Source organism: Nesoenas mayeri, assembly GCF_963082525.1.
Source record: "Nesoenas mayeri genome assembly, chromosome: 10".
Taxonomy (NCBI): Eukaryota; Metazoa; Chordata; class Aves; order Columbiformes; family Columbidae; genus Nesoenas; species Nesoenas mayeri.
The window spans coordinates 2,659,419-2,684,660 of record NC_137560.1 but is presented as its reverse complement, the minus strand read 5'-3'; the positions used below and the strand labels follow the sequence as shown (position 1 = coordinate 2,684,660).

At 44.7% G+C, this 25,242-nt stretch overlaps 1 protein-coding gene across 2 annotated transcripts in view; it reads left to right on the top strand.

Moving 5' to 3' along the window:
• Window positions 1-25,242, top strand: part of VGLL4 (vestigial like family member 4) — an 89,523-nt gene that overhangs the window by 22,797 nt on the left and 41,484 nt on the right. The window contains exon 1 of one of the 2 annotated variants that reach the window (XM_080350480.1): window positions 19,229-19,720. The exons of the other annotated variant lie outside the window; for it this stretch is intronic. Coding sequence (XP_080206606.1) covers window positions 19,639-19,720 — 82 coding nt within the window. The 5' untranslated portion in view covers window positions 19,229-19,638. Of the gene's footprint in view, window positions 1-19,228; window positions 19,721-25,242 lie in introns of those variants that run through there. 2 annotated transcript variants of the gene reach the window in all.

Below are 25,242 nucleotides of genomic sequence, written 5' to 3'. Positions count from 1 at the left end.
TGGTCTGGATGGATAATTCAAAATTCAGTTAGCTTTCTGTGTGTATTCTCTATTTAAGCTTATGTCCCCAAGAGTAGAATTTTGGTTAGAGGCGTGCTTTATTTCTTGGGTTTTTTTAAGCCAATGCTTAAGTAGTAACATATGAAGGAAAATATTTACACACCTGTATTCATTAAAAAAACAAACAAACAAACAAACAAAAAAAAAAACCCAAAAAAACAAAACTGGAAGAGGTAAAACAGAGCAAAGAAAGTTTTGTTAGTCATAGTGCCCCAGGATCAGCTTTTCGAGGGTTCCGTTGTCTGTGTAAAGTGTGACAGTCCAATCTGTCTGCGCGTTCAGACTGAGCGTGAGAAAAATACCAGTCACGTCCTCATGTTTTGGGGCCGCTGCCAGCTGTTCCTAAACTAGAATTGTTGCGAATCCAGAAAAAGATGAGTGAATGTTGATAAATGAGTTATAAGAGTTGTAATGCTGAGAGGGGCTGGGGACACAGGTGTGGCATTGTTGCAGAATCCTTCACGTGGGGCCTGCACGTGTGAGACAGATGCCGCCATTGCCTATGACAATTGCTTTGTGCCCTGCAGAACGTGAAAGTAAAGTCTGTTATTTCGTGATAAACATATCGGCTCCTTTTTCACAATTAACCCTCTGCACTCTCTGAGGTCTTGCTTTCCATTTTCGTTCTACCTGCTGTTCCGGAGCCAGCCGTGTGTGGTTATTCTGTTTGCCCGTGTTGGGTAACAGATTGCAGGCTGAAAATGAATGTACAACTTATAGCTGGAATTAAGTTCGGTGGGCTAACTATTTCATTAAATGTTCAATGTGATTTGGTGTCTTTACACTTTGATGTTTATTTGGCTGCAAGGAAATCCACTTAATGTCATTTGTGCAGTAACAGAGATTATTTTAGTTTCCATAAATTGCACTGAAATTAATTTAATGTAATGAAATATTTAAACTATTGAATGCTTTTATCCAATAATTAAGCAATATTGCTAGTCTTGATTTGTTTTTACGTGAATTTCTTTTGCATTTTGCTGAAATAGCGAGAAATAATTTGAAGATACTTTGTTCCAGCTGAGAAGGTATTTCGAGAACGGTGGAGCAGGGGTTTGTGTTCAATGAAATGCCTCCCCGCAGTCTGATAGCTGCTCTTTTAGAGGTACGTTGCTAACAGGGAGTGGGACACGTGGTAAGAAATGTCATAGAAGGGGTGGAGGAATTGTTAGGCTGCCCTGTGTCAGTGCATTCTTACCACACTTAGCGCAGTTTCTTTGCAGTGGTGTGAGTTCTTTTAGCCTATAATTCATAAGAGTTTACGTATATAAATATTTTTATAAGGCATAATATCCAAGTAAATGTATGAGAAGAAAACTGGAAAAGCATAGGGAATCCTGGAGGGGATGAAGGTGGAGGTTGGGAGGTGGCGAGAAAGGAATTGATGACTTGACAGATCCTTTACGAGCCGCAACATTATTTCCTGAAGTCTGTAACAGTCATATTTTAGCTGATAAGGATTTTTTCAGACCGTAGGGTTTGGTTTTGCCACTATATTGTGAAGTGCGTGCTGAATCTGTTACGGTTTAAATCAATGGCAACAGAATGTATTGGTGTGATGTCAGACAAATCTGAGGAATAAAATTAACGCAATGCAACATGGTGACTGTTCAGTTTCTGCTGAATTCGAGATCTGGGCTGTGATTTCCTGGCTTTATAGATTACCAGACTCCAGGTTGTTTGGATCCAATATCTCCCTGTATTTAAGAGTTGTCACTGATTTCTTGGAGCCATTTTACACTGTTTGTGTAGCGCACACAAAGCCATTAATAGAACATCAAGCTTCATTCTAACTTTTAGCTTACAACTCTGCAGAAAAAACATGAAGTATGATGATAGTTTTAACAAGAACTTGGTGTTTCTGTTAGCTTTTGTATCTGCTCATTTATCTTGGGAGGCCTCACTGTCATCTCCCGACATGGTGCAGTTAGAGCTATTTCTCTAGAATCACTGTCTCGCTGAGTTTATCCTAAAAAATAAACCACAAGTTCTTGCACTGGCTTCCAGAGATACAGAATTTATTTTGAATGTCATGCAACACAGTTAATTGAGTTTAACATGTTTTTAATTGTAATGTTTTTCCTCACAACCTTGTAGATGATCAGGTATACAATAACCTCTGACAGCGCTCGGAGAGCCTGCTTGACATTTAATTCCAAGCCAGCTGGTGTGGCTAATGGGTTTCTTTGGGACTGTCTTCACTGCACAGACATTCCTGACACAAATTCCATCTCCAAGCAAGCAAAGGAAACCTAAATCAAGTGGGCTTTAACCTGAGCTGGCTGTCCTGTCCGGGAGATAGAATAAAGCCTAAATTAGCACAACTGCTGTAAACCGGAAACCGTGTTGCTCAAATATTATTCTATAATGTGATGTCTATCTCTTGTGTCAGTCTGACTGGAGTGAAGTTTCAATCAGTGTACAGAGTTTACTGAGAGCTTTAAGTGTTGAACACTCATTCTTAATTATTGAATATTTAGGAATGTGGAAGACCTCGGGAGAAAGTGGTATCTGGAACAGCAGCTGTTGGTCTGTTGGGTTACGCAGGTGGCTCAGCGGCTCTGTTGTTTCGTAGCATTGATAACATGAATTTACTTGTGGCGTATCTGCTGCAGTCAGACAAATTACAAAGAGCTTATTGGCTTTTGTGTGGGGAGGATTATTCGTTTAGGAAGATGAACAGGCCTGGCTTCGGCACCCTGTCTGTTCTTCAGGCTCCTGTGGAGGGGCTGCTCCCCAGGGTGGTGTGCTGGGGTGGGTATGGGGTACAGCTCTGGGGGGTTCCCTTGAGCCGCATCCTGCTGCTGAACTTTGATCTTGGGATCATCTGTACTGCACATTTTTTTATAGAGGCTGAAATCTTGCCACTGCTTATTTCCACAAGCAGTATTGTGAAATTCTGATTAATGTGATGTATGTGGATATGGAGGCCTCATTTTGATGAGGTTTCTTACATTTGACCTTGGCAGAGTCAGGCACGTCCCAATTTAAATGCAAAGAACCTCTGAAAGGATGTCTTTCTGAGACCAAAGCCAGCCTATGGTTTTTGTAGTTAAAGTCAGGAACAGCTTGTGCTCACCGGGACGTGTGAAGGTTCAGAAGCAGCTGGATGTGAGAAGATGTGCAGTTCAGCAGCTGCCCCGGGCTGTCTGCAGCACTGCGGATGGGGCAAGGGCTTGGGGCAAGGGCTTGGGGCAAGGGCTTGGGGCAAGGGCTTGGGGCAAGGCCGGGCTTGGGACCGGGAGCTCGGGCAGGAACGAGCTGCCTACGCTCCCTTGGTGGATCTGGCTGCTTTGCGGAGGTGAGAGCGAGCCGAGTGCCTTGTGAGGAGATCACATCTGCTCCCCTGTGGGCCCTGGAAGGATCTGAATTCCACCAGTATTTTTTTTTTTTTCCCTGGGAATTTCTGCCACTTTACAGGGGATTTTTTTTTTTTAATACGTTTCATTCTGCCTTGACCAGAGCAAGAAGAATAATGCAGTCCTCTATTTATTTATTTGTTTCCTGATGACTGAATTAATTTCTTTGTCTTCTTGTAAGCAATGCTTAGCGAAAGCATCTCCTCCCTAGAACAAGAATCTGGCACAATTTATATCCCCCATCATCCAAAACTAGAGTGACATGCAGAATGAACACAGTCTGGGGTACGGAAAAAGAGGTAGATATTCTACAAGAAACATTTATTACCAGGGTTCTTCTAATAAAGGTTCTTCACTGGCACTCTTGTGGCTTCTTCAATACGTTGTTGGTGAATTAACAGGTCAGACAGGTTCTGCCTGAAAAGAATATACAAGTCTTTCATTTTTAATGAGTAGAGCGGATGAAAGCAAGGTGTGGCGTTTGGCTGGCGGAGGGAGTCAGGACCCACCTGGCTCGTGTGCCCTCGGGGGGTCTCATCCTCCCGCCTCGGTTGCTCCAGCTGCCGCTCAGGTGCCACAGCTGCCTCGAGAGGAAACAGGATATGTTCGTGTTCGCAGGGTTCCTTGGAGACAGAAATTCTATACATGTAATATTTCTAATGCATTGTCCATATTAGATGTTAGAAATTAACCTTTTATATAAACACTTTAAAATAAAAACACTGATCAGTCTCGTTGCATTCTTTCTTCTCTTTGTGGAAAGTAACTGGAAAATGGCCTCTTAGGACATAATTTAATCATAAACATTTCTATATGATAATTTTTCAGTTTGTCCTGAGACAGAAGGTATCTAAATGATTAAATGGATTTGATGAGACACCTAAGAACAAAGCGTATTTTTACAGTATTTATCCCTTTACACTGTTTTTAAAGATACTGTATCTTACAAAGCCAAAACACTTTAGCCCTTCAAGACTGGCCTTGAAAACTGTTCAATTACAAAGTCTTCACTGCTTTCTAGTTTAGAGCTTTTGGGCTCACTTTGGGGCATAATTTACAGGATTCTTTGTTTATCTATTAGAATTAAAAGCTTAAAAATAAATTTTGTGCAATGTCTTCAGATGCCCTTGGGAAAAAATGAGACTTTAAGAAAAACATCAGTCTTGCAAAACTTTGCAGTATTGTGGAATTGCAACATAAAGCGCATGGGGGAAAAGGGGCCAGGTCACTGCTGGGTTTCAGTTTTGCAGTAGTGGTGTGTATTTCATTTACTTCACCCAGGCTGTCATCCTGTTTGGAAATGTGAAACTTAAATATTGTTCCAGGCCCATCAGGATTTTGTTCTGTTGAACCCAGCACTGCCATATCTTTGCTATACTTGATTTTTTTAAGACATATATATGAAATACTTGGAAATCGTCTTCATTCCCAGCACCGTGGGTTTAAATTGTTCTTTATTCACACCCATACGCTCTGTGGATGTCACGGGGTTTCGTACTTGCTGCGACAAACACATTCTGACTTGCAAGAGATGCAGCAAATTGCTTTGCTAATCCCTCCCACTGTAGCCTGTAGGATTAATTTTGGTGGCAATATTTGCTTTGCTTTCTTTGATACAGGATCTTAATGTGGTTTCATGGAGGATTTGCTTTATGTGTATTTAGATCAAAAATTGGATAATAATAATTTGGATTTTTCCTGCTACAAACAGTTTTACCATTTTTTAAACTCTTATTTCTCAGCATTGTCAAAACTGTATATTAAAATGCATTTGAGAACACAGAGGGATTTATTAGAGTATCTACTTGAATAAAGTGTGCGATAAATAGAAATAATAGAAATCAGCATTTCCAAAAAAAAAGGCAAACAGGTCATCAGCTCTCTTTAACTCAGCTGCATATCGCGAAAGTTGTATTTATTGGTTTATTTTTGATTCAGCCACTAGCATGCATGGGTAAATGTATTTCACATCAGTTCTGTTTTAATAAACTGAGGCAGAGAAAAATGAGGCTGTTTTTCAGAAGCTGTTACAGACACACACACGTGCACATGTACAGGTATGTACAAATGCACAGCCGGAATGGGTAGTACTGATTATTTTCATGTTTCCTGAGCGACTCGGCAGAGTCACGGGTGGTGTGTGTTGGCGCGCGGCCCCGCTGCGCCCCTGCAGGGACGCGTTCCCGCAGCAGGTCTCTGCGAGCCCGTCCATCCTGCCCCACCGCTGCTCTGAGCTGCTCCGCGCCCGCCGCCCTCCGGGAGAACCGCTTTGAAAAACCCTCATCTCCAGTAACTCTATATTCAGTGCACTCTAAGACTTCTGAGGTAATTTGTTTTCCTTGCTAAAGGTCTAGAGTAAGGTGTTGTGGCTTTTTTTTTTTTAAACATAAAACTCTTTTCCTGTAACTTCCTTGAGATTAAGTTACCCATTTCCAAAAGTAAGTTAAGAAATAGTGCAGGAAACAATAGGAGGAAAAAAAAAAAAGAAGAATTATTTTCTCCATATTCCCCCCCCAAGTTAATTCTGGTGACCTCATGTTCTGCGGAGGGATGTGCAGCCTGGTGCCTGCGCGTTCTGCTGCCCCGCGTGCGAGGGGCTGTCGGGGCACGGGGCCCTGGGGCACGTTGGCAGCACCGTACGGAACTGGGACAGGTCGGGCAAGAGTGTGGGCCAAGCAGGCACTGGCAAAAAGAAGCAGAGAGGGGGGAGGTGGGAGGCCGAGACCCGGGGAGCAGCTGCGGGAGGGAGCGGGGCCGGGGCGGGAGACGGGACGAGACAGAAGCTCTCTGTGTATTTGGTGGATATAACGTACTTTGGCCTCTCTGTTCATTCTTGTGGAGTAGTGGGGATAGTGCTGGGGGATGGCTGGTTCTTTTCTTTTTAACTTGCCCTGGTGGGAAGATCATTTATACTGAAACACTGTGTTGAAACAGAATTTTGAAGGTGGTGATTAAATTCAGCTTCTCTGTTAAAATTGCCAGTTATAAAGCACTCCTTACGATAAGCTACTTTATTATGTAAGGCCTTCATCTTGTTCAGCGAGACAGTGCTGGCTGAGGGAACTGTTGAATATTCGGGTGGGTTTTTTCCACATTGTGTAGTGTGGAGCCTGAACTGTATTTTCTGCCCACTATTCAAACAAAGCTCACCAGGAAGGACTGTGCAGCTGCTCACAGGTTTCTGTAAGGCTGTGCTGCCACAAAGCTTCATAAACCTTTAATTAATCTTCACAACACCTCTTTGATATGATTTAATTCAATCATTATTCAGCACCAGAGCCAGGAAATCTTTCTTTATACGAGATGAGGTGAGGTCCTGTGGGAATATATTCTGCAAGGTAATCCAACGTGGTTCTGCAGTACGACTGCGGAAGGATGCCCAAGCAGGGCCACCCCAAAACCACCTTTCCCTGGCGTTTCTTAACTTGCGAGTGTTTGATTTTTATGATGGTTGCGATACTCTTTCAACATTTTTCTATGTTAAAAGTCGTGCAACATTAGTTATCCTGAAAACATCTTCCTAACGTGTAATGGAAACAGTCGAACATTTCCAGCTCAGGATTTTTGGCTTTTTGATTTATTGTTATTTGTAACCTTTTTGCTACCTCTTCTTTTAAGACAAAGCCAAAGCAAACCAGCCCGGCTGAGGAAAGCGGCAAAGCTGAGGTTGTTTGCGGTGTGCGCGGTGCCGGGTGTTGGCAGCGGTGCAGGCCCGGCTGCCCACCCGTGGGGGGGTTCTGCTCCTGGACTGACCCCCAGCACCGACACGTATTCAGCATAACTGGGTTTTAAGATATTAAGGTTGAAGCTGAGAGCCTTTGATTTTGAGGATACAGAATCATACCTTTGTGCGTGGTTTAAATGCTTGTTGGTGCATGTTGTGTCTGTCTCTTCGTTTATCACCATTCAGCGAATCAGAAGCTCAGACCGCCGATATGACTCCTTATTTAACTGTCCTGACCCAGCCTGAGCAATCATTTCCATGTGACAGCTCCATTTCTCTGACTTCTGGAAACAGCAAGCCCAGAGTTTTTGTCAATAATATGACTTATGTAATTAGACTTTTGTGCTACTGTTGCCCTCCAAATGTGAATGGCTAAAAATGTCGTCTATCCTGAAACCACAGTAACCACAATTCCATGGCGTTCTCTGTCCTGAATCGTGAGAACCACTTCAAGAAAAGACTCCTGTTGTTCTTCTAAATGTAAAAATCACTTTTAATGGCTTTCTTCTTATTATTTATGGCTGAGTAAATTACTTTCATAAGTTAGTTAGAGAATTATAATATTGGCAATCTCAAAAGATGAGTTGATAAAGAGTATATATATATATATATTTTTTTTTTTTTAAGAATTGTCTGTAGGCAAATACTAATAATTTGTACAGTATATTAATTTGTATATTGTATTCTTATGTATGCTTGCTGTATTGAATGGTGTCATACTTATAGGATGTTTCTGCTGAAATAAAGTCTAGGAAAAGTTTAACCTTATTGTAAAACTTAGTAATTCTCCACTGCCTTATTTCACAATGGGGTTGGCTTGTTTTTGTTTCTAACCATGTCCCAAAATGGAATTTGATGCAGGGAGTGTGAGCCGCAATTTTACGCTGTGGGTGGACGGAAGAACTGAAGAGTTAAGTACAACGTCTCTTCCATCCCGCCAAGTTGCCGGGCTGTGAAAGGGCAGCGCGCGGTACTTTCTGTGCAGCAGATGCCTGGACAATTGAATTCCAGTTCCACACTGGTGTATGCTCATTACCTACGTCTTAATTAATACATTCATATTCTTAGTTAGATTTTGCTAATAAGGTTTGCAATATAGCAGCGTCAGTGATATTAGGATCCTTATTTAGCATTTGTGTGATGTAATTAGGAAAAAAACCCATAATTTGTTATGGAAATGAATCTTTTTCCAAGAAAAGGCGCTAACTGCAAATGTATTTTTTTTTTAAAAAAGTGATTTTTTAAAAGTTCCTGAATGCAGGCCTGACATAGGTAGATACTCACTTTGTATGAATACAACTAACAGTAAGAGAATATTTTTGCTCAAGACAGATATTGTTGTCTCTGTGCAATCTAGTCATTGCTTTATGGAGAATAAGGGGACCGCTGGGACCAGTCCTAATCACCGCAACCTTCCAGCATGCTGTGGTTGTATGTTGTCTCCTGATTTACAAGCCAAGTGTGGAAAATAAGTCGTTAACTGGTTTTTGCCTGTACAATTATTTCATTGTAAGGCACGCTGATAACCCTGGCATGTATAACATGCCTGGTGATGCTAATAAATTTCATGGTCAGCGTCTCTGAAAGAAAATGTTTGCTTCAGTAATGCATCATTTTTCTTGTGTGTTATATGCATAAAAAGAAAAGGAATGGTAATACTCAGGTATCAGAAGCTTCTCCAGCGGGTGGGATTCATCATTACACAACAATTGCTTTGTAGAATGTCCATCTAAAGTGTTATCAACCCACGCTGATGACCTGCATTCTGTAAGTTTAGACAGATTTAGGCAGCATTTTAAAAGCAAATGAGATTTATGCAACATCTCATTCTATTTTTGTAGGACAGTGGATCGTAGCTGTGGGTTTCCTCGAGCCTGTCAGTGCTGCTGTGCGTGCTGGAGTGACGCACTGCATTGTTGTATGCGGCTGGCCTAGAGCTGCCTTTTAAGAGTTATTTTTATTTCTCCTGCCCTCGAGGTACATAGCCCTGCAGATTTGTGATAAACATGGTTTATGCTGATATCTTTTAAATGCATGAGAGGGTGCCCTGGGCTGGTTTCTGCAGCATGAGCAGTGTGAGTAGCACAGGTTTGGTGACTAGAGCAGATGACACTGGCAGCTAATGGGTGAGCACTGAGGACAGTGCGTGGAATACATGCAGTAATTATATTAATAGGAAGTAACTGTTTGGATTCTGTTATAATACCATACCCAAAAATATACATTGTGATATTCTTCAGTCTATTGAGGAAGGAATATGCAGGGGCTGGATGGGCTTAGACAGTAAATCTCACCTCTGACAGCTGGGGTCTGTCTGCGGGGCAGTGTGACCTGCAGTGGGGTCTTCATCAGAAGATGCTGGGACCATTAGGACCTATTTCTCATTAGGGGTCCTGTCACAAAATAATGCCATTTTTTAGTCTCTCAAAGGCAATTCTGCCTTTTTTCATCACTTTGGGAAGACGATGGTATATTACCAGGTTATAGAAGCACATGTTGCTTATCTGGATTCCTTATTCCTCTGGCTGAGAGGACGTGTCGCTCAGAGAAAGGCAAAGGTTCAAGACAGAGAGGGATAAGGGGGTATAAAGCTAAAACTGGGACTTGCCCTTTCATTTGGGGGATATTGGCACCTCATGACTGTCTTTGTGCTTGGGCCTGTCCTATCGCTGCAGGATTGGCTGTGACCACAAGTAGAGCCACCGAGCAGCTGAGCCGGTGGAGGGTGAGGAGTGCGAGGGGGTGTCCAGGGCTGGGTGCTGAGGGGCTGCAGAGAGGCGGGAGGCTTGGGGACTGATGAGATGGAAGAGATGGATGGAATGTGGGGCAGCTGGAGAAAGTATCTTGATTAGGGGTGATGTTGAGGTTGTTGGAAGAAGCTTGTAGGTAAATGGAAGGGGAGGTTAAGATGGGCAGCACTTTAAAAGGCTGAGGAAATTTTGGGGTCATTGCAGAATATTTATATCTTTGGGAAGCACTGAATGTCAGGAATTAAGGAGGTGGTGGATATGAGTCTTGGGAAAAGACCTGACATCTGTCCAAACGTCTGTACACCCAGGTCCTTTTTTGTTGGAACGATAAAGGACTGAGCATTCCAATTCAATGTGAATCACTCAAAGCCATTTATTACAGAAACAATCCTCCTTATGTATGCAACTGTTCTCTGATCACACGTCCACGCTCCAAGCATGCATTCGCTAACTGGATATCATCTGTGTTCACGAGATGTCCACACACTGGAGTCTCACTGCTGGTAGGTCTGTTGATTTACGTCATGTTGAGGCCTTATTATCGTAGAAATGCCTCTCTCCCATGGCAGGTCCTGTTTTCAGCTTTTCGAAGTGGCCTTGAGATTTCTTTGGGCCTGGCTAGTTCCATAGCAAATCTCCATCTAATAGAAACCCATCCACACTTTTTGTCATTAAAATTTGGTAGTTCTGATCCTTTTCATAATGCTCTACCTTTCTTTTCCCTCCCCAGCGATGGGGTCAGCCAGCCTGGGTGTTCCTGCTGAGCCCTGGCAGTGCCAGCTGCCACCAGCCAGAAGGGACAAGCTGCTCTTCTCCTCCCGCGGGTGACACTACCTGCGGTCGGTCTTCCCGCAGTTTGCAGAGGGAGGACGGGGGCGCAGGGCCCTGTGAGGCTGAAGCTTGCCCACTATCGCAGGGTTTGGGGTCAGGAGAGTGACACGAGGTCTGGTTTATAACAAAGGTTTTCCTTAGAAACTGGATTTCAAACGAGCAGGTGATTAAAACCTGACAAAGCTTTGTGCTCTGCTCGCGTTCGCTCTCAAATAACTGCAGTCCGTGATTCCGGGTGAGTAAAATCTGTGGCATGGGCAGCGTGCATCAAAGGGAAACTTTGGCTTCTTTATGGTAAATCAAAAGCTGATGCTGGGTTTCAAAATGCCATTTTTAGCCCTGCATTTGGAAGCCCCGTGTCGCTGTTACATTTTCTGTGCTGTGCACCAGTTGCCTCTGTTACAGCCGGTGATGGTGCCCGCGGTGTTCCCGGAGGAAGGGGCGAGGACACGGGAGATACGTGCAAACAGAATTCCCGAGACGTTGCTGTTCTGTCAGAAAGCTGGAAGTCAGTAACAACTAAAAGAAGTGTCTTTTTAAACGTAAAACGTGAAATAATGATTTAAATCTTCTTGTTTCCATTTGTGGGGGCAAAAGAAGGCAAAAGCCCGGTAAGAAAAGCTAATGCTGTTTCCATTGAAAGAGAGTTTTGATGGAGACCTTCCAGCAGTCTCTAGGTTTGATTTTGAGACTAAAAATAGTCTTTCTGGAAGGAAAAATGTCTTACCTTGTGTACCTGTCGAATGAGAAATGCCAGCTGTGATCCGCTGGAGTGGCACCACAGCACCCCTGCCAGGGCCCAGCGTGCAACAGGGAGCACTGGCGGCTTCGAGAGCTTCTCCCTTCTGAAGGGGCTGATGGGGAAGATATATATAGAGTAGTATATTACATATTATTGTATATAATATATATTATATATTCTTATGTATATACGTGATATACTGTATATATATGCACATATATTTCTGAGGCCTGTAAATTTGTAGTTACAGACAGCGAAGGGTGTTCTCTGTAGTAGCCAGTGGAATTAATACAATTTTAAACATTTGACATGCGTGTAACATAATATCACACACATGCACATGTGTGTACCTATAAAACATATACAGTTAAAACGTGTTTGTTCTTTCTTGTGTTACTGCTTTAAGCAGTGCAGGGGTAACACTTCATAACCGAATGTGGTGATAATTTTTCCCTGTTTTCTTCTGTTCGATGCAGAGGACAATAGATCCATCAGCATCTCGAGCAAAGGCGCCGTTCTCTGGGTTTTGTGAGCACTGCAACTTGGGACGTGTATGTTTAGTTCGTTTTGTTGCATTTTTTTAGTGTGGTAAGATAATTTATGAAGGTCAAATACTTTTTATGTAGCAGAGAACGAGACCCTCATCTGGAAAGGAATAGTCTTAGAACTTGAATGAGATTTCATTTTCATTCAATGAAAGAGTAAGTTGCAAGTTACATAATTGAGTTCTGTAATAGGTACTTACTAACATTTTCATCCTGAAATCTAGGATAAGTAATTAACGTTTAAAAGCCAAAATGAATTTGTTTTGTAACAAAAGTTGCAATGGATTATACTGCCTGTTTCTTTGCATTGTTATTCATGGTTTTATCTCATTGATGAGGTTGTTACCGGTGTTGTGTGTAACTCTTGGTCTTTGCGGCACGTTTCCATGCGCTGACATCGGAGTTGAATTCAGCCCTGTGACCATGTCCGATGTCTCGCCAAGTGAGCTGTGCATGGGGAATCCTTCCAAAGACTTCAGCAGCCTTCGAGCTCTTTGCTTTATTTCTGAGCCCTGTGATTAGTGGTTTCTCGAAACTGGATTTTCTTCTTCCCAAAGCTGGGGATATGAACAGTCATTTTGAAATCCAACTGCTAAACATGGTCTGGCTCCTAAGTATTCTAAGTAAAAAAAGAGTTCTAGATGCCTGAACAGCAAGCTAAATTAAAATGGGCTTTTTTTCTTTAATACACTTCTTTCCCTACCCCTTTTTTTTTTCTTTCTTTTCTCATTTCTTAGACTGGAAAATGTATTTTCTTTGCCCTGTTAACACAATATTAGTGCATGGCAAGGTTAACACTTCACTGTTTGCGTCTGGAGGCTCTGCCACGTTCAAGACTCTTCGTAGTTCAAGATAAATTATGTTTGTGATTATCATCAACCCTTCAGAAATTTAAATTAGTATGCAAATAGCAGGGAGGATTATCAAGATTTTAATTAGCAAGTAACAATTTTTCAATGTAGATAAACTAGATTTATCTGCTACGTGTTCTTGCTGCATTTTCGAAGTGTTGTTAGCCCAGTTTAAGAGAATAAAAAGAGAAAACCAGCAGCATCTTGTGAATTGCAAGGTACTGCTGAGAAATGAAGAGTGTTCTTGGGAAGCCTGCTGTGCAGTTTGAGTAGGCAGGCGAAGGAGGAGATAAGGCAGGTGAGGAGCTCTTGAGCTCTGCTCCGTGTTTCACCTGAGAGCCTGCACCGCCCGCCGCACGGTGTCCTGCCCCGCAGTCCTCCTGGGAGCTGTTCCACTGTGGGCAGGGGAGCGTTCAGAGTGGTATGCTTTTAAAAATCTCTGTGCCTTCAGAGAAGTGAGTAATATAGAGTAACAACTGCGGAACAGCTCAGCGTTTAAAAACCCCGCAGTCCCGGCAAGCCATTGCTGCCTGCTCCTGGGGCCCAGAAGAGCCTGCAGCTCGAGGTATTCTCAGGCATTGGTGTGTTTGTGGATTCCCTGGCAGTTCTGTTCGCATTAGGCCAGTAGGGAACTGGAGCTGGGAGGGGATGGCTGCTGGCTTTGGTTCCTCAGGGGACGGGCGGCTGCAGAACGCGGGTTACCTGCAGGTCAGCGCTGCAGGTGCAGCTCAGTACACCTGTGGATCACACACACAGCGCCTTGCTAGGCAGCACTTCTGGAACAGGATGGCATAAGTGACGGTGGGACAAGAATGAAAGGAAATATACAAATGATTTTGCTACAACTTAATAGTAGGCATAAGTCTAATATTTCAAACTTGAGGAACTCCACTGATGAGAACAAAAGTATCTTTTGTGTTCCGTAATGTCTGACGTGTTGCCAAAACCTTTGGTTAATAAAGGACAGGTAAAACAAGAAGACGTGTGCTAGCTTTAGCTCAGAGATGCTCTACCTGCTGGGGCTCCTTTCCCTTTCCCTTTCCCTTTCCCTTTCCCTTTCCCTTTCCCTTTCGCTTTCCCTTTCCCTTTCCCTTTCCTTAGGCTGTGGAAGGGAGAAGGTGGTTTGATATCACTGAAATCTATTTGCAATGAATCTTTTTGTTTAAAAAAATAAATTGATCTGGAAGAACACATGCTTGGATATCTTTTGTTCTCTGGTGCAATCATTATTAATTAATGCTTCGTAAAAAGTACATAAAGTTGGCATATTTTGTGGTATCTCACTCGCTGAGTAAAGAGTTTAGTTACGCGTTATTCCATGTGGAACGGAGAGGCTCGGCTCTTGAGGTAGCTCTTTGCAAGAAACTTTAAATGTCATTTTCCTTATGCATCTCTGAGCTTCCTGCATGTTTAATGCATTGCAACTGTATTTCCGTATCACATCTGGAAGTATTTAAAAGCAAAAACCGCATCTTGCTTTAATAAGAATTTCTGTTTACTCATTTTTCCTGTGAAAGAATAAAACCAGAGGTGGTAAGTGCAAAAGTGGAAAAGGAAAAGCAGCATTTTTCCTTCAGGCACATCGCCACCTAGCAGCTATTCACTACAATTTGCTCAGTTTTTAGTTAAAGAAAAAAGGTAAAACCTGTATTTAAGTCCTCTTGCTTTATTCCTCCAGCTTCTCCTCGTAGCGTATTGAGTTATCAGCTCATAGGTGGTGCATCAGAAAGGCCCGTCTGACCTCAGGAGCTGCAGCAGATACTTTTGTCTGTTCAAAAATGGAATTACGCTGAGCAGCGCTGTACAGTGTTCGATATCAGAGAAATAGGCCCTCTTTGCTGATGGCCATCAAGGGTGAAATTGCAGGTTTCTCCAAGCGAATGGCTCACACGTTGTTCTTCTACCACCTCGATTTTCAGCCAGTGTCATGCATTTTCCCCCTAAAAGATGTTGAATGGCCCAGAGTGTAGACTAAGTTCGTACAACTGCACCCAAACCATTTTGGGAAGCAGAAAGGAGAAGCTCCGTGGTAGCTTACTCTAAAATATTTATTCGGAAGCAACTCAATATATATTTTTAAGTGCTGTAAATACCATATGAACTCTTACTGTCCAATCTCATATTATGGGCTTGATATATTAAGGAATTGCCATTTTTTTCCTACAAAAATTCAGGTAAACAAACAATACCTAGTTATAAGGATTTGTTTTTATATTATTGCTCAAACAAGCCAGGACTATATATTTTTATAGTAGCAAAACTTTATTGGCATTGAAGAGGCAGTGTATTGCGTTAATAGCATGCACTGGGACTCTTTGAAAACCAGGTTTTGAAAAATGCTCTTCTCACCACGCACGGGCACATCCGCACCGCGGCTTCGGCCGGGCAGATGTCTGCGCAGCTCCGGGGTCCCTGTGCTGAGCTGCACGCCAGGTGGTGATCAGGTGAGAGCGGCTGATAGAGCAGTGAGAGAGCTGCTGTGCCACAGTGAGCGCTGCTGTGCCACAGTGAGAGCTGCTGTGCCGCAGTGAGAGCTGCTGTGCCGCAGTGAGAGCTGCTGTGCCGCAGTGAGAGCTGCTGTGCTGCAGTGAGCGAGCTGCTGTGCTGCAGTGAGCGAGCTGCTGTGCCACAGTGAGAGCTGCTGTGCCGCAGTGAGAGAGCTGCTGTGCTGCAGTGAGCGAGCTGCTGTGCCACAGTGAGAGAGCTGCTGTGCCACAGTGAGCGCTCCTGTGCCGCAGTGAGAGCTGCTGTGCTGCAGTGAGAGCTGCTGTGCCACAGTGAGCGCTGCTGTGCTGCAGTGAGCGCTGCTGTGCTGCAGTGAGAGCGCTGCTGTGCTGCAGTGAGCGCGCTGCTGTGCCGCAGTGAGCGCGCTGCTGTGCCGCAGTGAGCGAGCTGCTGTGCTGCAGTGAGAGAGCTGCTGCGCTGCAGTGAGAGCTGCTGTGCCGCAGTGAGCGCTGCTGTGCTGCAGTGAGCGCTGCTGTGCTGCAGTGAGCGAGCTGCTGTGCCACAGTGAGCGCTGCTGTGCCGCAGTGAGAGAGCTGCTGTGCTGCAGTGAGCGCTGCTGTGCTGCAGCTGCCGAGATGCTGGTCCTGCTGCCCAGAGCAGCCCCTGCACTGCAGCACCAGTAACCTGGATGGTTGGGCCCATCACACCAGTTGCTTCCCACCACCTTTTTTATGTCTCGATTGCTTTCCTTGCCTCACAATACTTGTGTGATAAAACAGTCTTGTGTGCAGACTAAGTTTAGGTTGCTGTCCAATCAGATGATCATGAAGAGATTGAACCATCTCATCTGCTATGTGCTCTAATTGGAATAAAATCTAATGTACTTTGATGTTAAGTCCGCAGTTATTCAGAAAGACACGTGGATTTTCAGTTACCTCTAGGGGATGCTATTGTTCCAGTGTTTTAAACGCTTTTTATATGAGATACGGGTATTTATCTGCCTTACGGAATAAGTGTGTGCAATCCCATAGGAAGTAATCTAGTGAATATGACGCAGAGATGCCACAGCACATAATTGTATTTGCAACTATCAACACGCAGAAGAACAGAATGAACTAACAAAGGTCCTGGGGTGATGCTAGTAGCTTGTTTTGTTGTGTATTTCACACCTGGCCTGCGGATGCATTGATGATGAGTTCAGTTGGGTGTCGGGTACCTCAGACTGGGGAAGGTTTGATGAGCAGCAGCTTGAATCGAGCAGTTGGGAACTCTTGGCTGGCAGGAACAGAGTACTTGACAGTCAGCCTGTCAGTATTCGAGGTTAATGTCTGCTGGACTTGGATTTGTTGAGCTGTTTTCTTTCAAATAAAGTTTTCCTATCAATGGAGCTTGGTTTCAGAATGCTTGAGATACATTTACATTGATAATTTTCCCCCCTATTCATTCTTAGGCATTGCCTTACTTTCAGTATAGATATTTTAATTTAGAAATTCATAAAGGTCCCAGTGTTTGTTACCGGTTTATTATTATTTAATGTGAAGCATATTAAGATGTTCATTATGCAATGTTCGACAAGCGTTAATCATAGTGTATCCTGTACTGCTGAAAGCCATTCATATGAGAAAGTGATAATTACAGTCTAAAAACCTGTCAACCAGTGACTACTGGTCTAATAAAGAAATCTTTACTTCTTTATTGGGGTCTGGACAGCAGTACTGAGCAGTCAGTGATTTGTAGACAATACCCACCCTTGAATTTCCAAACAACTTGAAGAAACATGTATCTTTGAATACAGAGATGAATGTATAGAGGACTTTGAACTATACTGCCTTGCCCCATTATGTGCAAGGCATAAGAATATTGCTTACTTTACTTCCTCATCACCTGCATGTCCCACAAAAATATAAGTATTTTAAACTGGAAAGATTAAATACTTGTATGTTCTTATCCTTCCCAAGCATCTATAAAATGTGTTGTATTCCTGTAAATTCAGGGATGCTATCTATATTAAAAACTGTACATATCAGAAGTATTTTCCCCAAAAGCTTTGGCATAATTACGTAGTTTGTATCTTAAAGGGCTAAGACTTCCCTTGACGCCTTTGTTAAATGTCTGGTTCTGTCTGAAGCATTGGTATAGAATACCTTTGAATTTGAGTACACACACCGCGATCTGCTGTGTAAAATTCCTAGTCCCCTTGCTAAAAATGATAATGTTCTTTGTTCAAAAGATTTTTCTTTCTAGAAAATACCATGCACTATTTCAGTCTGGAGGTATGGGGTTGCACCTTTGATGGTAACAAATCCTGTGAGGCAAGAAAACAACTGCAGCACTTTTATTAGGTACCATCCACGAAATGTGCTGTTACCTCGGCATTAAGTGCTGGTGAGCTTTTACACCATGTTAAAGTCTTAAAGATGAATAGCGCTTCAATTAGGAGAGCGCCCTTTTTGCATATAAATAATCAATAAATGCTTCTTGACCTTCATCTTCCCAGCAATGCTGAATTCCTTGCAGGTAATTTGTTTCCTGCTGTGTTGAATTCAGCACTGTTAGTGGACATGGACATGTATAAGTAGACAACACACAAGGCTTTTTGTATTTGAAGTGAGGAGACACCTTATTTGGGTTCTGGGGAATCTTCCTTGCAGATAAATGTCCTATTCCTATTTCTGACTAATAACTTTAACTGGGTTACCTGGTCTCACTGAAACATCCCGAACATTCAAGCCGTACTTTTCAAAATGCCTGACAAAACGTTGCTGTGTGAGTTGCCTCTGTAATGGAATATCTTCCCCTTCTCTGACAGAGGAGAGACATTCTTAGCATGAAAATGGCAGTTTGTTCCTGGTTCTTGCAGTCTGCTTGTGTGCACCATTAAAATTCTCCGTCCCAGGATGGCAGGGATGAATTATGTTCCAAGCCACGGGGCAGAGGGAAGATTAGAACTCTGTTAGCATCTTTGTTTGTCCTAGGCCAAACTTCTCCAGTATTTATTTCTCTTGTTCTGTCAGATCAGACTTCAGGTGCTGATCAGCCCCAGGAAATGCAAACTGATGTCTCTGAGGTGAGTTACACCCATCCAGATGTTCTGCCCCCACATCTGTCTGAGCAGCACGAGGCATTGCGATGCCCACAGAAGGGCAGACCGCATCCAGCACACAGGATGTTCGACTGCTGGGAGCCCTTAGAAATCAGATGTGGTAGTACATAGGTGGAACTGGAGCTGTGTGAATACACAGTACCTGTCTCTATGCATACACACATACCCACTGTTCCTTCTTTCTTTAATGTTACTTTATTTATTTATTCTTATTCTTCCCAAGCATCCATAACCTGTGTTGCATGACTGTAAACTCAGGGATGCTATCTATATTAAAAACTGTACATATCAGAAGTATTTTCCCCAAAAGCTTTGGCATAATTACGTAAGAAACTTGCATCTCACACGGAATAAGCATGCCTCTCTTCTGTTGGTGTTGTAGGTATGGATCTTTATCGCCGTTTGTATCTTAAGGGGCTAAGACGTCTCTTGACGCCTTTTTAAACGTCTGGTTCTGTCTGAAGCATTGGTATAGAATACCTTTGAATTTGAGTACGCACACCGCGATCTGCTGTGTTTAGTTTAGTGTCCGGATGGAACTGTAGCACATCTACCCGCTCTGCCTCTGTTCTTTAATGTTATTGTGTGTCCCGTTACTGTAGAACAGCGTTGTTTCTCAGCGCAGCGGCCCTGCGCTGTGTCAGGGGATTGAGCGAAGGGCGGTTCAGCACTGGCTTTCAGCAGCCCGCCCGGGGCGCTCTGTGGGGCGCTTCCGCCGCGCTCGCGCCGCCCCGCCCCGCCCTGCGCTGGGCGCGTTTAGCGCCTGACCTTGTGCACAAAACATCCCCGACATCCCGGGCGCTCCGGGGATGCGCGGCGCATGCGCGCTGCCGGCGCGTGGCGTCACTGCTCGCGGCTGCTGTCAGCGCGGGCGCGCGGCGGCCGCGGCTCCGCGCGCTTTGTCCGCCCCCCGCCCCCCGCGCCGGGTGCTTTGCTCTTTCTCTTCTCTTTCTTTAATTTCGATTGAGCGGCGCCGTGAGCAGCTCCAGACAGGCCGCTCTGTAGCCAGGGGCGCCGCGGGCTGCAGTTCTGCGAAGTTCGGGCAGGCGAGTGCGTGTGTGTGAGTCCCCCCGACGGCCCTTTCGTCGCTTTGTTTTGATCACCCGGAGGCCGGGCCCGCGCCGGGGGAGCTGGGGCAGCCGGGAGCTGCTCGGCACCATTTGCTCGGCCTCCTGCTCCCGAGCCTGGGCGAACGCGAACGAGCTGGTCTCTTTGGCGAGCCCGATAAATGCTGTTTATGAGGATGGACCTGTTGAACTACCAGTACTTGGACAAGATGAACAACAATATCGGCATTCTCTGCTATGAAGGTAACGCTTTCATTTCACCGAGCGTCTTTTGTCGGCTGTGTTTTCTGTCCTGTGTGACAGTGATTTTTTTTCCCCTCTTGAAATCGGCGCTGTTGGTTGTGAGGCTTTGTAAAAAGGACGAGCTTTTTTAAATGTGATTTTTCTGGTTTTTTTTGTTGTTTTTTTTTTTTTTACAAGTAGTATTTTTAGTGTTAACGTATTATTTTTTCTTAAAGATAACTTCAGTTAGATTAGTCTAAAGGACCGTGTGGCTTTTATGGCAGGTAAGTTTTTTGTTGATCATTTCTGTAGCTGCAGAAGCACCAGTTTGTAAGATGGGCGTGAGAGTTAACGCACAGTTCTGCTCCGAATGCCGAGCAGCAGTTGGGCACGGCCGCTGCTGGACCCGGGAGGCGGCTTTAGGTGGCGAGGCTGCTTCGGCGGGACCCGGGCCCGTCCCCCCCGCTCCCCCCCGGGCCCGTCCCCCCCGCTCCCCCCCGGGCCCGTCCCCCCCGCTCCCCCCCCGGCCCGTCCCCCGTTCCCCCGTTCCCGTTCCCCCTGGCCCGTCCCCGCCCGCTCCCCGGTCCGCACAGAGCGGCCCATTGTCCGCCCCGCGGTGCCGCCCCCTCCTCCGCCCCGCACACCCCTCCTGCCCGACTCCCCCCACCTCCCGGCCCTGGGGAAAGAATTACACAACCCGTTGGAAAACGGGGCCTTTTTTTATCCTTTTTTTCCTCCTGTGCCGGGCTCTGGGTCTCGCCGGTGCCGCGTTCCGCTGCCCCCGTGTCCGGGCCCCACAGCCCGTTCTGAGGTGCCCGCGGTAACTGGGTAAAATCGTTTCTTAATCTGGTGGAGTTTTCTGTACGTGCAGTTTGAAGCAGTGGTTATGGCTTGACTTTGACTGGAAAGAAAGGCACCACTGAGCTAATTCGGCTTGGCAGGGGAGCCGTGTTTGCTGTAGCCACACACAAGCGTTGCAGGAACCTTTCTTCTGATTCAGCAGGAATGCTTTCCTTGTTCGTTTGGAAAATAAACTTGCTGTAGTTGTCAGGAAAGAAACAAAAAGGAGCGTACACAGGAGTAGGAGCTATCTGTTCACACTGTTCAGAAAAGGACTGGGCCGGAAGGCAGAGAGCTGGACTTCTCTTTGGCAAATACCCTCTTTTCTTCCATTAAATCGGCATGGCCACATTTCTTTCCTTCAGGAAGTGGAGGGGCTTCCTGTAGAACTGTTAATATCCCAGTTGCATTTCTTACTCTTTCCTACACAAATATGTATATATTTGTTCGAATGAAGTTATTTTACAGAAGGCTGAGCTTTGCCCAGCAGTACTAAATAATTATGGAGCTGGGATTCAATAGAGCGGAGTTTTCAAGATCTTTCTTATCCCATGCTTTCTTCATTACAGCAAGAAAACTAGTTTAAAAAAAAAAAAGAGAAAAAAGAAAAAAGAAAAACTGCTTGCAGGATCCCTGAGCATTTTAATTGCTCTCTGTAGTAACCAGGGATTTGCTTGGAAGCGATTGACAACTTCTGATGAAGACCATGAAGTTTTGCATAAAATGCTGCTTACATGGTACGTGTTCCTGAGTGTTTTGTTGACTGAGGCAAAAAAACCTGTAGTTTTGGCTCATTAATTCAGTTCTTTATAGTTATGCCTGATATTTACGGAAGATTCTTTCAAGCCCCCTTTTTCCCCACCCTCTTCTCCAATAATTGTTACTTAACCAGATCTTAGCTTTAGTAGTTCAAAAGCAGAAGAAGAGCCTAAGGGACACTTTCTACTATAGCAGTCTTTGTTTAGCTTAAACATCTGTTGCTATTTTCCTTATTGTGGGAGTTAACATTTGTAACACTAAAATAAACACACAAAATGAAGAAAAGAAAAGCAAAACTTCAGTGGTGTTTATAGTGAGGTGTTTATATCCCACTGGTTTAAAAAATATAAACACTGGCAACATCTGCACTGAGCTGGAAGGGGGTTTTGGAGATGCCTACGGATCTTCCATGCCTCTGCCATGGTCTTTATTTTAGAGGTGAGTTGTGTCACCAGTGGTGGATCTTGTCTTCTCAGAGACACTGTTGTGAGTAACTATATTGACAACAAAGTGCCCTTCCAAACTAAATCAGGATTTATTAAAGGTCATACTAGAACTACTTATAAATAGATGCCTTCCTGCAAAGTACTTTTGCAGATTTTGGATAAGATGCAAGTACATTATCTGGTGTGAAAATAGGTTTGAAATTTCATCGGAAAGAATTATGGACTTATATGCCACAGGAAATAAATGGAAATAAATTCCTTTAGATTCTCTTGGAATGCTCGTGTGCATTGTGATTGGTATGCTGGTGAAATGTGTCATTGTCATTTTATGAGATGTGCTGGTGGTTTTAATCTTTCACCCCTGGCGCAAGCCACTGGACCTCTGTGCCATTGATGTGTAGCTGCAGCTCACGGATAAGAGATGTATTGGTAAATAAGAAATAGGAAAAGTTCTTCCATCGTGTGCGTTTGGCAGCCCCTCAGCTTGACATGGAGCACATCCCAAGACAATCCCGCGTTCCCCTGCCCAGCAGGAGTTCCGGACGGCGGTTTGTGGGGTGAGGTTCGGTGCGGAGCGGTGCCCACGGTGTCCTCATGGAGTGGCAGGTGCGGGAAACCTCAGCTGGGGCTCCATCTCCTCCTGTTCCTCAGCAGTGTCATTCATCACGAGGATGGGAATGTTCATTGACAGAGTGCTGTTCACTTCCTAAAGCGTATTTCTGGTTTTGGTTTACTTGGTGGAGGTCTGGAGGAACAAGGTAGAATGGTGACTGATACAGATGGGCTCTGCTTTCTGGGCAGAGAAGTGTTCCTGTTGTTGCACTTGGGGGCAAATGGGAGATCTGGCAGTTCTGTTAACCATGAAGAAATAAAGTTGTGTTGCAGGTTTGGCTGACCGCTTCATAGTACGGAAACTGAACTGAAGGTGACTGTTTTCTCAAACATAAGATCTTTTTTTTTTTTCTGTGAGGTTGCTCTAACGCTGGCACAGGTTGCCCAGAGAGGTGGTGGTGTCTCTGTCTTTGGAGATACTCAGAACCCAGGTGGTCATGGCCCTGAGCAACCTGCCCCAGTTGAGCTTTTGAGCAGGAGGGTTGGACTGGCGAGGCTCCACACTTGTGTGACTCTGTGACATGATGGACAGTCCTGCACACTCATGTCATTGACACAGCCACAGCCAGCAAAAGGATTATAAGCAGAGATGAGGCAAGAGGGATTTTGAAAGGGGGTCCATAACTTTTAACCACAGGTTGGTTGTTTTATACTGATAATTTGCATCCTTTTGAGGGTTTCCTTAATATTACTACTAGCTTTGAGCTCCTTGTGATGCTCCATGATAATCTCAACTCTAATGCTTTTGGAGTAAAATCTTAATTTTAACAACATAGTGTTTCTCTTAACAATTTGCATGAAAGAGAGCATTTGAGTTTTGCCTTCCTCTCCAGTGAAATAAAACTCTTAAATCATTCAAATGAAAATGTTTAGTCTTTGCCAGTGGGAAAGTGACACTTAATGATCAACCATTTAAAGCAATTCATTGTCATATATTTCACAGAATCCCAGAATGTCAGGGGTTGAAGGGCCCTGGAAAGCTCATCCAGTGCAATCCCCCCATGGAGCAGGAACACCCAGATGAGGTTACACAGGAAGGTGTCCAGGCGGGTTGGAATGTCTGCAGAGAAGGAGACTCCACAACCCCCCTGGGCAGCCTGGGCCAGGCTCTGACACCCTCACCAGGGAGAAGTTTCTTCTCATCTTTCAGTGGAACCTCCTGTGTTCCAGTTTGCACCCATTGCCCCTTGTCCTGTCCCTGGTTGTCACCAGAAGAGCCTGGCTCCATCCTCCTGACACTCCCCCTTTCCATATTGATCCCCAGGAATGAGTCCCCCCTCAGTGTCCTCTTGTCCAGCTCCAGAGCCCCAGCTCCCTCAGCCTTTCCTCACACGGGAGATGCTCCACTCCCTTCAGCATCTTGGTGGCTGCGCTGGACTCTCTCCAGCAGTTCCCTGTCCTGCTGGAACTGAGGGGCCACAACTGGACACAAGATTCCAGGTGTGGTCTCCCCAGGGCAGAGCAGAGGGGCAGGAGAACCTCTCTGACCTACTGACCACCCCCTTCTAACCCACCCCAGGTCCCATTGGCTTCCTGGCCACAAGGGCCCAGTGCTGGCTCGTGGTCACCCTGCTGTCCCCGGGACCCCCAGGTCCCTTTCCCCTACACTGCTCTCCAACAGCTCGTTCCCCAACTTATACTAGAAAAGAAAAAACAGAGAATTGTTGCCTCAGCATCTGAATGCTGATGGCGTGAATACATCTGATACCCTCCTTTGCTGCCGGGGATCAACAATGGCCAGTTTAATGAGTAGTGCTTCATCTTCACATCATTGTTTTCTTCTTAACGAGCTCAGAGACATGGGGAAGCTCTTGGGAGGCTGTTGTCCTCGCCGAGGTGCCAAGGCCTCGAGGCAGAACCATTTTGTACCAGTCTCCATTCCCAGCGCTTCCCATCGAATGATGGGCGCTCGTTGCGGGCAGGGATTCAGAGGTGCAACATCTGCGTCTTGTTTTGTGGTGGAAACTCCCTTCACTTCAGCTGAATATTCTCCGTCTGTGGTTGGTGTGTGCGGCAGCGGCAGGAGGGCCTGGAGCTCAGCAGAACGCTTGGCAGGTGACCCAGCTCCGGGGTGGGTGCAGGGACAGCCCCGTGAGTTTTGGCTCCTCGTTTCCCATAGAATATGGATGAGAAGGTGCAGATTTGTTTCATTTCGTCGTTTGTCTAAGGGAGCATACAGATGGTTGTGTGTTGGAAGGCAGATTTGTGTCTTCCTTCCTTTCTCGCCCGTGTTCAAATGCTTTGTGTTATTACTGCATTCTCAAGGCTTGACCTGCTGTGCTGGGAAAGGTATAAAGAATTGCAATAAGATGCTAAGAAATCCCCCAGGCACGTTATGAGGCTTGGAGCACTCAGAATGGTTATACAGAGTTCTCTGGACTGTCCAGAAGGCTGGATTTTTTTTTTTTAATGAAGAAAATTGGATCCAGATTTGTAGAAAAACACCTCTTTTTGGTTTCAGGACAGCTTACATTTGTTAGTGGCATATTATGTAATTATTTCACAGCCTTCCTGTAGCAGTGAGGCCCGAGCTGGTGCCGCTCTGAGCTTGCACAGCCACACGGCTTCTGAGGGCACTGCAAGGCTTTTGGAAGAGATGCATTTCATCCCAAAAAGGCCACTTTAGATGTTTGATGTCAAAGAAGGCACCTGAGACAGATTCTGCTAACTTCATTTGCTTTCTGATGAGATGCAACGTGTTTTCCTAAGTTCTAAAGAGCAGCTGCCGTCCGTTTTCTTTGCTGACCTTGCGTTTTACTTTGGGTTCATAACATCGGTTTCTCCTGTTAACTGTGAATTTTGGTTTAGTTACTAAATACATAAAAAAGACTTCAATGCTATTCTTCTATTAAAAATTAGTGGAACAATAAAGGGGATAAAAATATC